We start from the raw sequence: 13,897 nt of genomic DNA on the forward strand, positions 1-13,897 counted from the left end.
GTGAGCAGGAGCTGGGGCAAGGAACGGGAGTGCTGCACTCGGGGTCTGGAACTTGTGCTGTCAGCTTTCCTGCTGATAAGCTCAGCTTCTTCAACTGCTTAGCCACCCATCCCACCCACACTTCAGATATAGTTCCCCCAAGAGAAGAAAGGTCGCATTCAGTGTGGGGCATGGGAGGAATAGTCCATGTATGTATGGGTAGATCTGAGCTGGAAGCATGTTGGGTGCAACCGTGAAATGGGACCATTTCATCCTGTTGCTTAGAACTATCTGAAGGAAAGACACTGAGGGATGCACATTAGGTATGTGACTCTGTGGCCTTGATTCATGAACTGGCCCCTTTCCAAAGTTATGGCAATCTGAATTGTTGGCCATCTATGTTCTCTGAAACGGGGTCCCCCACTACCGGGCCCCCCGGGCCCCCCCCGGGGAAAATTTCCCCCCCCGGCCCCGGCGGCCGCCGCCCCCCCCGTTTTGTGAAAAAAGTTTGTGTGGGTTTTTCCTGGGGGGGGGGGGGGCCTTGGGGGAATGTTAGTTCTTTTTTTTTCCTTGGGGTTGGGGGTTTAAAAAACAAACAAGAGGGGTCACCCCCCCAACCCAAACAACACCACCCCCACCCCCCCCCCCCCCCCCCCCCCCCCCACCCCCCCAAAAAAACCCAAAAAAAAGAAAAAAAGGAGGGGGGGGACCGGCGCCTCCCCCCCCCCCCCTCCCCCCCCCCTCCCTCCCCCCTCCCCCCTCCCCCCCCCCCCCCCCCCCGCCCTCATTTTTGCCCCACAAAAAGTGGGGACCACCCTAGAATGCTTTTCCTGTCAAACTGAGAACTGACGATCTTGCTGGAATTTTAAAAAGGCCTTAAAACATATTGCAATTGTTTTTCATTGTAGGTAGATACAAGTTTTTAAAGTTTGTGATCTGTTTGGTATTTATGTTCTATTTAAATTGCTAAGGGGCTTCAGTATTGAAGGCTCTAAAATGTAATTATAAATAAAGATGGTCCAATGGGTTAACTTTTAATTCAAAGTTAAATTTAGCTTTCTTTGTCCCCGAACAGATTGAATTGTTGGGATGTGATATTCCTCCCTCAGTGCCATTTAAAGACCATGTATTTAAAAGCCTTCTGTTGCTGGGTTGTCAGATTGAGAACAATCGTCCTTGCTCACTGGTTGTTCCAAACTCCACAGTCCTGCACTAACATTGCTTATTGGAATCATGTGTTACTTATTGGTGCAGACAAGCAGTTCCCATGTGATGGGGAGGGTGTGTTTCATGTGCCGGTGAAATTGATCACCTGAGGATTACCTTCTCAGCTGAGCATCTAGCCAACCTGCTTTGCATGTAAATAGGCTCTGATTCATTCCTTGGCATCTCCAAAAGGTCTGTCAAAAATTCCAGCCAGGTCTCAGGAGAAGGCCAGTCACTGTACAGCTTAACAGTACTGAGCAACCATTTAGTTTCCCACTTCCATCGTTCAGTCATTGAGATCAGGGGTCTCCAACCTTGGCAACTTTAAGACTTGTGGACTTCAACTCCCAGAATTCCTCAGCCAGCAAAGCATTGCCAAGGTTGAAGATCCCTGATTTAGATCTACTATACCTAAGCAAGAAGAGCTTGAAATGTATGTGTGTCATTTTTTGCAATTGTGGGTATGTGACTGGTTTTGTCACACATTCCTCAGGAATTTCTGTGATCTTCTATAACTCCTGGATCTGAATGGATTTGCACTTATAAATCTTTTCCTAACGGTAGATCAAGCTAAGTGACCGATGAGAAATTGACAGTGCAGTTTATTAACTCAGAAAATGCCTAACAAGAGAGCTGATGTTTCATCGATGAGAATATAGAATTCTGCTTAATAGTTAATATGCTGTTAAAAACAGAAAGAAAACTCAGAGTTACAATTACGTGCTTTATATAGAACTGTTTTCATTCAATTTTGGGTCCCCACAGATCCTAGCAACTCCATTTAAAATAATTAAATTAAATTAAATTAAAATAATCACACACAATCATTTTTAAATACTGCAGAGTACGAGCTTTTAAAAAAACACCTTCTGATAGCCAAAGACTTCTTTTATGCTTTGAAGGCAAGAAGCACCATCATTGTTGTATGTATGAGAGGCAGAATATTCCACCCTGTCAATTATTCAGTATTAATGGCAGTGCTGGGAATTTTACCATAGAGGTAAACTGGAAGCTTCTGCAGCTGTCTAAGCCAATATAGATAGATGTCTCAGTAAATGAATCATGTGAAGAAGTTCCACTGTTTAGCCACTTTATTCTTGCTCCTTTACAATAACCCAAAATTCTTATGGCTTACTATGATGTGTGAATCCCGTCATCTTTATTTGGTGCAGAAGAGGGAGGATAATTTTTGTGAAAACGAAGTGCTTGGCTTCATTAGGACAGAATGGCTGATTGCTCTTTTTGATTTCAGAATCCATGCAGAATTCCAACTGAATGAGCCTCCAGATTTCCCATTCTGGTTTTCTCCTGCCCAATTCACGGGCTACATTGTCTTCTCAAAGGATTCTTCCCATGTTCGAGAGTTCAAGCTATTTGTCCCTAATAACAGGTAGGTTTCTCCAGTTTCCAGTACCAATGATCAAGAAACAGCATGAAGTTAGCGTCAGATTCAAAGCATGCACGCTCAATACATCATTAACAATTTCACATGCTTCTGCCTGAAAACAGTTTACAATAATCATTTCGGTATGATTCATTTTCAGATGGAGAAACAGGTCTGCTTTAATTTTAGTTCTTAGCAAGTTTAAAGCCAAAATGATTATCATTTCCCAACTGAACCGGAAGGCTCTGTTTTCTTCTCTGGATAGAGTTCACTACCTTGATCAACCTATAGTTTATGTCATCCTGGTTTCTTTAAAAAGATACAGTGACTGAATGTATATCATGTGCTAAGCCAAAATCGGATAAACCAAATTGTAGCTTGTGGCGTGATTTCATCTACTCAGTCAGGCAACTATCGGGTTTTAGAGCAGAGTTTCTCAGCCTTGACAATTTTAAGATGTATGGACTTCAACTCCCAGGATTCCCATGCTGGGCAGGGAATTCTGGGAAATAAGTCCACCCATCTTAAAATGGAGAAACCCTGCTATAGAGCACGTGCTTTGACACTGACCTTTCTCTTTCTCTTCCCTTTCTCATGGGTGCCCTGCTTGATATGAATGAAAATTTCTGGCATTGTTGAATACAGTTTTCCCATTTCTAATGACGGTGATTTTTCCCCCCATCAGGTCTCTCAATGTAGATATGGAATGGTTATATGGTGCCTTAGAGAGCAGCAACATGGAGGTGGATATAGGATACTTACCTCAGGTCTGTAGCCAGTGTGGACTAATTCTCTGTGTACACGCATAGACTTTCTTGTTCTAACAACAAGAACATTCCGTCTTTTCCAATCTAGTCTCGACCATCTTTCCATAAAATGCTGGCTAAGAAATTGGAGAGTTCTTTTCCAGCTGTTCCACAGTGATTGCATTTACTGTTATGTTTAATGTAGCTATTGAAACAGCCCCTGTTCTGGGTTTGTGAAATAGATGACATCATAAGGCAATCACATACCACTTCGGTATTCCCAAAAGATCTTACGTCCCTGTTGCTTCGCAGATGGAGCTGGAGTCTCTGGGACCATCTACCCCTTCAGTGATTCATGATGAAAATGGGAACGTGATTGACAGCAGAGAAGGAGAACCAATTCAATTTATTTTTGAAGACATTTCCTGGCAGAGAGAAATAAGCTGGGAAGAAGCATCTGGGAAGCTGGAAGTGGTCATGTATCCATTTAAGAAAGTATGTAAAGAGCTTGACGTTCTCTCAAACATGATTAAATAATTATGTCCATGCTCTAAGGCAGGGGTGTCCAACCTTTCACCTTCCCTGGGCCACATTAGAAGATGAAAATTTGGTTTGGGCGCACATATAATAAATTATTATAAAATAATTATATTATAAAATTATATAATAAATTATAAATTATTTTTATTATTTATTATTAATTATTTATTAAAAATTATTAATTTTTATTAATTTTCCGGCCAAATTTTGCGGGGGGGGGGCGGGGGCAGAAGCGGCGGCGGCAGGGGCAGAAGCAGCAAAGGCGGCGCCCGCCTTTTCTGTTGCTGTTTGGCGTGGCGCTCGCCTCGCCCCGCCTCGCGCCTGCCTCTCCTCCTCCTCCTCGCTGGCTCTTGCCAGAAGGTTGGGGTGGGCACTGGGCCGCATTACGAGGCGACCTGGGCCGCATGTGGCCGCGGGCCGCAGGTTGGACAAGCCTGCTCTAAGGAATGAAAGTAATACAACTATGCAGGCGATATACCAGTAGTGAAAGTGAATTAACCTACTAACAAAACAAGCAGCTCTTTTAGCCAAAACTCAGATATATTAAATAAATACACAGTACATTTTTTGATACATGCATTCGTTAGCATTCGTTAACAAGACATGATAAAGACATGAAGGGTACACTCAGCTCATTTTGTTTTTCAGGTTTCCTACTTTCCCTTTACCCAGGCTTTTGAAAAGGCCAAGTCTGAGGGTAAACTTGTTCATTCCATACTCTTATGGGGAGCCTTAGATGATCAGTCATGCTGAGGTAAGGGCTAAATTTGACACTGGGTGTTTTTAAAGGAGTTTGTCAGGAAGTCTAAGGGTTTTTCCCTCCATCCTAAGATAAAAATGTTAGAGCAGGGGTCTCCAAACTTGGCAACTTTAAGACTTGTGGACTTCAACTCCCAGAATTCCTCAGGAGTTGAGGAATTCTGGGAGTTGAAGTCCACAAGTCTTAAAGTTACCACGTTTGGGGACCCCTGTATTAGAGGATGCTTACTGAGAATATTAGCAAATTAGCATGCGAGGTAAACATAATATATGCTTGTTGTTTTAATACCCTGACTTTTTAACTCCAAGCTCATGAAACCCTAATTTTGCAAAGCCTCTATAAAGGTGCTTCATTTGTTAAGGATCTTGTGCTAGGTTGATTTTATATAAAAATCTCAATAAGATATATATGGCTACAAGCCAATATTTCTCAACCTTGGGAGCTTGAAGATGTGTGGACTTCAACTCCCAGAATTCTTAGAGTGAAATCCACACATCTCCAAGCTACCAAGATTGAAAAATTCTGATCTAGACTTTAGTTTTATATGGAGCAAAAGGAAGCCATTCTCTGAAGAACCTAAAAAGTAAATTGAGACCAGACAGGAAGGTAAAAGTTGCAAATGGAGATAGGAAGAGGAAATGCAAAATAGAAGGGCATACATTCAAGCCATTATAAAACAAATGGCATTTTGGTACAGTAGGATGTTTTAACTCCATTTGCATATTATCTCTCATTGCTTCTAATGCTTCCTTTCTGCTTCTCTTGGAAGTCAGTGGAACATCAACCTGTGTGCCAAGACTTTACTCCAAACTGCCCTACTAAGCCAATTCAGAGTAACTTGCATTAAGGAAAATTGAGTTCCATCTCCCTACCAGACATATCAAGAACCTTGCCTAGGAGCCCTTTTGACAGTGCCCACTCACTCCTATATTCATTACCCAACCCAATATTTGCAGCAGGACCAACATAACAGATATCCCCCGAGGTGAAAGTGATAAACGAGATATGAATATTATTCCTTTACCTAAAGATTCAGAGATCTGCTCCTAAGTGGTCCTATGTTTCATCCAAATATTTCACTAACTTCTTTTGTTGTTCCTCTTTGGGCAGGTTCAGGGCGAACTCTCCGGGAAACAGTCCTGGAAAGTTCGCCCATCCTTGCATTCCTGAATGAGAGTTTCATCAGTACCTGGTCGTTGGTGAAGGAGCTGGAAGATTTACAGGTAAGCTGCTCCTGAAATTCAAGAGGAAGACAAAGTGGAACAGGTAGCTTGAGAAGACAGGGAAGAGATCACATAAGGTGACCCTCCTTTAGTAGTAGTTTGATTAATTAGTCTTGCAATTAGTCTTATCAATCTTGGCTCTATTAGATCATGTTCTGTTGACTCTTCTACTCTTATGGTGGTCAGTTCTTCTTTGAATAGATCTGGGAAGCTTTATAAGCAAGACAACAAAAGCAGAAGTACCATCCTTCTTCTGCTTCTCAACACATTGCCTCTGATTCTTAAAAGTATTTCATAACCCTTATGACTATCTGATAAGCTGCCCCTCCATTGCAGCAAACCCCAGAATGGGGTCCCTAAGCCCCAGGAGTGTGTCCTCTTTGTTTAGTAAACTTGTAAGTGCCCTAATCTATTAAACTCCTGGTGCCTATTAATATGAATATATATTAAATTAAAGCATCCTTACTGATCTAAATTTGTGAATAGCAATTAAATTACTGATAGCAATTAAATTACTGATTAAAAGTGAAAGATAAATAACTAATCATAATCCAGAATCAAACATGCGTGGTTCCATCTCCGTTCATCAAGTGGCCTCCAGAAGGTCTCAGTTTTTCCCTGAGATTAGGGATAAGGGACAACTATGATCTCTGTGGGAAAGCTGTTCACAAAAATGGCTGCTAATATTGAGAAGTGACTCTGAACCTCAGCCCTGCCTCCCCCCTTTACTTTACAGAAGTGGAGCACTACCAATGGCTTCTCTCAAGACAAGTTGGCTGGGCCTATAAGTGCCAACTCGTAGAGGGCTTTATATGTGCACTTTGAGTTGCATTCAGACTTATCAGAAATCAGTGAAGGTTTTTATCTTTCAAAAGCAAATCCTTCTGTCCTTCTGCTCTTACTCATTCTTTACTCAACACCTCACAACAAAGCTTATGAAACAGTGGTCATGCAAATGTTGGTGAATCACAGCTTCCAGCTTCTCAAGCCACAGAATATAGAGTTGAACAACATCTGGAAGACAATCCAATACACCAGAATAAAACAAGAAGCAAACTATTAGGAAATACTACATCGTACTAAATATATATATAAATACTAAATACTATAATCTTTTATGGTTTTTAGATCTTGATGCAAGCATAGACTTTGATCTCATTTTAAACAAGATTTGTTTCTATTTGAACAGCAGCGAACAGCATCTTACACAAGAAATGTTAAATGCAAATGTCTTTTTCACAGAATAAACAGGACGAGATCATCAGCAAACTTGCAGACCTACATCTTGAAAAATATAACTTCCCTGTGGAGATTATGATCTGCCTGCCCAATGGCACTGTGGTAAGATTCTTACTCTCTTGGATCTTTTCAACCCCCTCTTGTCTATCTTGTATTTTTCTAAACCATGGAATCTTTTGGAATCACTTTGACTTACCTACAATAAGAACTGAACATCTCATGGACAATTCTGTATCACAGAACTAAAATCAAATTATATGGAGCAATGTGGTGTCCTTGCAGCACCTAAAAGAACAGAAAAGTATTTTCTAATGACTATGGAGATTCTCACTCATTCAGGTCATGGTTGTCTCAAAGGTGTCTTTTCAAGAGGCAACTGGATTTTCTGGTTTTTTCTTTGAAGATGTTTCTCATCACTAGAGCTGAAGAAACTTCTTGGATGAGAAGCGAATTGTCTTCCAAAAAAACCCCCCCAAAAAACCCAGTACAGTTTCCTCTTGAAAAAGCACCTTTGGGACTATTTTCTACTGGTTGTTCTTTTTGTCCCAAAGACTCAGAAATCAGTATTTGCCAAGCATCTGTAGGATGGTAAAAGTTACTTGCTTGAAAATAGCTACATCTTGGGCAGAGACATGGCACACACCTACTCAGAGCCACTAAAGCACCGGAATGGATTAAAGTGAAGAAATTAGCTGAAATACTCCCAAAACTTCAACTTGAAGCAGGGAGGGTTTATCACAAATATTCAAAGAAACCTTACAAATTAAATATGAATTACTATTTACTGTTATGACTCTAGGTATTCATAGCTACAAAAAAAGATGCATGGGAGTTTGCAGTGTATGCATGTATATGTAAATAGTATCTATCTATCTATCTATCATCTATCTATCTATCTATCTATCTATCTATCTATCTATCTTTCCATCCATCCATCCATCCATCCATCCATCCATCTATCTTTCTATCTATCTGCACCAGAGACATCTATGGGACAATCGCCCTTTTTTGATCCAAGAGATGCAGGCAAGGAAGCCCTGGGCCCCCCTCCACCTTCAGTGGCTCCTGGGGAAAACAAGAAACATTCTGTGGAGTTTGGAACCCGGTTTCCTTGTTTTGTTTTGCAGGTTCACCACATCAATGCCAATTATTTTCTGGATATTACTTCTATGAAGCCTGAAGAAGTTGAGAGCAGCATCTTTAGTTTCTCCTCCAGTTTTGAAGACCCCTCAACAGCAACTTATCTCCAGTTCTTGAAGGAAGGACTTCAGAAAGCCAAGTCCTACCTGTAGCCCCTAACACCCAGAAGCAGCAAACAAGTGCTCTCCTCTCGATCCAACACGATTGTTACAGTTCTTCTTCTTGTGTTTTTGGAGCTCAGGATTAACACAGTATTGAAAAGCAAATGTTGTATGTAAATGAAAACTCTCCAAACCAGTAAGTGTTCCTTGGAAATATGAAGTCTGAAATTTCCTGATTAATGTGAAGGACGCTGCCTGGACATCTTTCTTAGTGGTAAATGGTGGGGTTATTCTGAATCTAGACAGGCTATAAGAGACGGAGTTTTGAAGACAATATAGTGCAAAAGATGGAGACAGATTATGAGACTGCAATGAGATACCAGCAGGTTGCATTTTTGACTCCTTTGGTGTAGTTAAAACTTGGTGAGTTGATTCCTGAATGAGATGCCATCATTTCCACATCAAACTAGACCCTTTTAGGATCCTTTGGCAGCAGCCAAAGCAGTAACTAATTTTATACTACTGCAAATTAGAGGGAGCGTAATTTTAGAACACAGGGCTGCTGTCATGCTTTAATGTGAAAGAAACAAAGGGGAGCATGTTCACATTAATTCTGTAAATCCAAAGAGGGTAGCTTTTTTTTCCTGGAGAAGGTTCACACCTGGCCTTTGAATGGAACATTGGGAGTTGCATTCCTAAAAGGAGAGTGAAACTAGGATAAAAACCACATTTCATTTATATTTCAATGTAATTACCATTGAATATAGGTGCTTGGGGAAAGCCACATTTATTGCATTTAATTTAAAAGAGCTTAGGGAATCATGTATTAAGAATTTCCCCCTAAATTGCCATTTAGTGATAATGTTTGAAAATTGGGGGAGGGGGGTGTTTACAGGCAAGGTTTGTGCTTCTTTTCTGTGAAGAAGCATTCCTGAAATCTTAAGATGTTTTAGATGCATTCAGAAAGAATGCCAAATATTTATGCTGATTGCCAAGCACTCAAACCATCTTTGCAAGACCTTGGGTTTTATCCAGAGTTAAGGCAATGGAGTTGAGCAGACATTTAGTAATTGTTATGGGATGGTTTTACTCAGTAGTGGGATTCAAATAATTTAACAACCGGTTCTCTTACCCTAATGATTTCTTCCAACAACCAGTTCACCAAACTGCTCAGAAAGTTAACAACCAGTTCTCCCGAAATGGTGCGAACTGGCTGAATCCCACCACTGGTTTTACTGCAGGAAATTCTGCTTCCTTTTTGCAGTAATCACCACACCCTCAATATTTGAAAAACAATTTAAAAAACACTTTAATTTCCCTGATTCTTTCTCCTGCTTGAATGTATGAAATTGGCTTACATTATGAGACAGATCATGGGTTAGTCCCATGAACAAAAGTCAAGAGGTTTCAATTCAATTCCCAGCATTCTCCAGATAAGACTGGAAAAGCTGCTGCCTGAAATACTGGGGGCCATTGAGTGCTGTTAGTTGTTACATTTATCCACAGTTAACTGAATCTTGGTTTGTAGAACACATGCACACTAAGCCACAAACAAGCCGAGCACACTTCAGCCTAATGGATAGTGGGGATTTTACTAGTACCAGACTAAACTGAGCCAAATGGTGGCAGGGTTTTTTTTTTTTATATTTCTGTGTACACAAAACAACATTAATAGACCAAAATCAGAGTTATTCTCTTGTTTCCCTACCCAAGATTCATTATAGGTTGATATTTCTGACTAAATCTGAAATTTGGGGACTTCAGAGAAAATGGACATTTACTTCTGTTGGATGTTGATGAGGGTTGTGTAAACTTAAGAGCAAGAGTGTCCAACTTTGGCAATTCTAAGACCTATGGATTTCAACTCCCAGAATTTCCCAGCTAGACATGCTGGGTGAGGAATTCTGGGAGTTAAAATCCCCAAGTCTTAAAGTTGCCAAGGTTGGACACCCCTGTTTCAGAGATACCTTACTAGAAGATATCTTTCACCCTACTTCAAAACAGAATGCAGAGACTTGGTCGCATGTTTGTATGCCATTTTGTCACATCACATCATGCCATTTTGTCACATCGTGTACTTACAAAGGCTGTGTAAGGTTTTATATTCTTGGAAGCTTCTGCACATTTCCTGTCTCACCCTCTGACTTTAATTTGATCCTGATTTGCTGTAGTTTGTTCAGGCAAAAGGCAAACACATTATTGAAAACAACTAATGGTGTTCTTGGAAAAGAACCTTCTCTGTGGAAAGTTATTTAATGCTGCCAACTTGCATCAGAACCAAGAATAAGTTCCACTGAGCTCAATGAGATTTATTTTGGAAGCACTGTGGAAAGAAAACACTTGTGGGCACTTTGGGGTAATCACTTTGTTTATTCTATTTTTGATCCCTGGATTTCTTAACCAAAAAAGAAAAAAAAAGCTAAGACTTTTCTATTTATCTTATCACTATAAATAGATTTTATAGGTATTTTGATAACTATATAGAGAAGAAAATGAATAAGTTGGTTTCTCTCCTTGCTCATCTGTTCTTTGTGAAGGCCTGATCTTAAATCAAGGATGGCTCAGGCTTGATGTCTGACAGTTGATTGCAAGGAGAAAAAAAATCTTTATCATTCTCTTCATTTTTTAACTATTCCTTTAAAGATTTTTATTTTATTTTTGCTAAATGTTCCTTTTTTTAAGGTGCTTTATTGTACAATACAAACTTATTTGCATTCCCTATGTTAGCAGCCTTTCCCCACTTAGTCTTTCATGATTCTTGGTGATCATGAGAGTTATACAGGTAGTCCTTAACTTACGACTAAAATTGAGACCAGAATTTCTGTTGCTAAGCAAGGCAGTTATTAAGCGCCCAATTTTATGACCTGTTTACCATGGCTCTTAAGTGAATCACTGCAGTCGATAAGTGAAACATGCAGTCATTTAGCCAATCAAGCTTCTTCCATTGATTTTGCTTGTCGGAAGCTGGCTGGGAAGAATACAAATGGTGATTCCAAAATTCCAGGAAACTACAACTGTCACCAGTTGACACCAGCTCCTAGTGCCCAAATTTTGATCACATAACTGTGTGAAAGTTGCCATGGTTGTACAGCACATGTGAAGACCAGTTGTACGTCACTTTTTCAGTGCCACTGTAACTTTGAACGGTCATTAAACAAATTACAACTTACAACTGTTGAGGACTATTTATCTTAAGGAACTACCCATATCTTCAAGAATAATTAGTTTGGGGCTGTATAACATTGAGAATGTTTTGGATCTAATTAGTGTTGCTATTCATAAAATTATATTAGAATAACTGTGCTGGACAGGTTTTTAATAATGGTTATCAGAGGTCTGTAAAACAAGTTGAGGTCAACCTTTCAGAGACTGTGCCAATATTCAAAGAGACTATTTTTAGTTAGAAAGTTTTGGCTTCAAAGCATTGAACGTTTTACACACCTCTATTTGTTATCAAATACTGAAAAAATATTAAGAGGAAAAATCAGGAGAGTCAATTAAGTGATGGTCAATGTATTTTTAAACACCTGTATATTTAAAAATTTTTTTAACTTGCTTGTAATTCATATAGAACCACAGTCCTTGAATTTATTCAAATCCAAAGAATATTCACTTTCACTTTGAAACTGAACTGAATATTTGGATATATAATCTTAATTTCAGACCTCAGTTATTAAATTTGCAAGTTCACAGATTCATTTATAACAGTTGAACCAGTGTTATAGTAAACCATCATGGATTTATTCTTGTATAAAATGTTGGCAACATGGCTGTTTGTAGCAGCAAAGATCACTTTTTTTCAATAATAAAAAATTGGGAAAACCAAACAAATGTGTTTTTGTATTTGATGCCAGGGCAACAAACACCGTATATTTGAAAAGTAAAAAGGAAATGGCCAAATGAAACTGGAACTAATCTGTAAGTGGAATAGTGAAATGGGCAGCATTTTTGCTACCTGCTGGTGAGAAGGCAACGAATTTTAAAAATGTCTAATTAATTGTAGAGTTGGCCTTTTAAACTAATACATCAAAACAGGGTTTTCAAACTTTTTCAGGTCACAGAACCTGTCATTAAAAAAACTTTCCCTGAACCCTCTAGCAAAGTTCTTGTAAAACAGGTTGTTTTCCCCACTTGGTCTTTCACAGAACCCTATCAAGTTCTTGGGAATATGATTTGAAAAACCTGCATTAAAACATGGAATGGTTAGCTGGAATCATAAGCGACGTTGTAGCCTGGGCTGGGTCTGTGCATGTGCGAACTAAGCTTATAAACATTCCCAAACCAGAGCCTTGGCTCTTTAGCCTAATCCTGTTCATACTTAGTCAGCAATTCTTCTTGTGTAGTTTATTGGATCAAAGACATCACAACATTTTGCAGCACACCCGTTATTTACCCTAGGTCTCACAATGTCAATTCAGTTTTGAAATTCAAAGTGATTTGCAGCACTGAAAGTAACTAAGCAAATAATGTGGCTTTGGGCAATAAAGGAGATTCTTCGAGAAACAGCCTAAGGTAGTACTATATCTTCTGGATGGGGCAAGTTGACAAGTAGCTGTTACTTCCCGAGGCAACTCTTTCCTGAACAGCAGCTTTTCAGGAATACTCCTTTGATTTGACTCACCCCACCTGTAGGCATTCATTATAAATCACAATGATGAAAGATGATGAAAAATCCAAAATACGCACCTCAATGACACACACCAAGTCTGACTTTTCATATTTGTGTCCAGATGTTGGGTATCAGTACACAAATCACAGGAACAATGCTTTTTACATTCTGGGGAAGCCTGTGTACTACCATTCGTGGGACTGATTAGGAGGGGGGTGCATCTCTGATTTAAAGTAACACAGGTTTGTTTCGCATAGAATAGAATTATTTATTGGCCAAGTGTGATTGGACAAACAAGGAATTTGTCTTGGTGTATATGCTCTCAATATACATAAAAGAAAAGATACATTCGTCAAGAATCATAAGGTACAACACTTAATTATAGTCCTAGGGTGCAATAAGCAATCAAATCATACTAGGAAACAGTCAATATAAATCGTGAGGATACAAGCGGCAAAGTTACAGTCATACAGTCACAAGTGGGAAGGGATGGGTGATAAGGAGTGATGAGAAGATTAATAGTAATAATAGTGCAGAGTTTATAAATAGTTGGACAGTGTTGAGGGAATTGTTTGTTTAGCAGAGTGATGGCTTTCGGGGAAAAACTGTTCTTGTGTCTAGTTGTTCTGTGTGCAGTGCTCTATAGTGTCGTTTTGAGGGAAGGAGTTGAAACAGTTTATGTCCGGGATGTGAAGGATCTGTAAATATTTTCACAGCCCTCTTTTTGACTCGTGCAGTATACAGGTCCTCAATTGAAGGCAGGTGGGTAGTAATTGTTTTTTCTGCAGTCCTAATTATCCTCTGAAGTCTGTGTCTGTCCTGTTGGGTTGCAGAACCAAACCAGACAGTTACAGAGATGCAGATGATAAATTCATACAACTAAGCTGCAGTTCCAAGCTTCCCTAAGCCTCAACTTCTTTGAAATCAGAATTCTGGAGAAGCATTCGTACTTTTCTCTTTTTTTAGGTGC

The 13,897-nt window shown here is 39.6% G+C and overlaps 1 protein-coding gene across 1 annotated transcript in view; it reads left to right on the forward strand.

Moving 5' to 3' along the window:
* Positions 1-8,804, forward strand: part of SELENON (selenoprotein N) — a 24,213-nt gene extending 15,409 nt beyond the window's left edge. Inside the window, exons 6-12 of the mRNA XM_026676019.2 lie at positions 2,438-2,575; positions 3,255-3,336; positions 3,628-3,810; positions 4,504-4,609; positions 5,726-5,838; positions 7,081-7,179; positions 8,205-8,804. Coding sequence (XP_026531804.2) covers positions 2,438-2,575; positions 3,255-3,336; positions 3,628-3,810; positions 4,504-4,609; positions 5,726-5,838; positions 7,081-7,179; positions 8,205-8,369 — 886 coding nt within the window. The 3' untranslated portion in view covers positions 8,370-8,804. The remainder of the gene's footprint in view (positions 1-2,437; positions 2,576-3,254; positions 3,337-3,627; positions 3,811-4,503; positions 4,610-5,725; positions 5,839-7,080; positions 7,180-8,204) is intronic.
* Positions 8,805-13,897: the final 5,093 nt, after the last annotated feature.

This window comes from Notechis scutatus, chromosome 8 (genome assembly GCF_049901735.1).
Source record: "Notechis scutatus isolate UNSWTSFEM ecotype Mainland chromosome 8, rNotScu1.2, whole genome shotgun sequence".
Classification (NCBI taxonomy): domain Eukaryota; kingdom Metazoa; phylum Chordata; class Lepidosauria; order Squamata; family Elapidae; genus Notechis; species Notechis scutatus.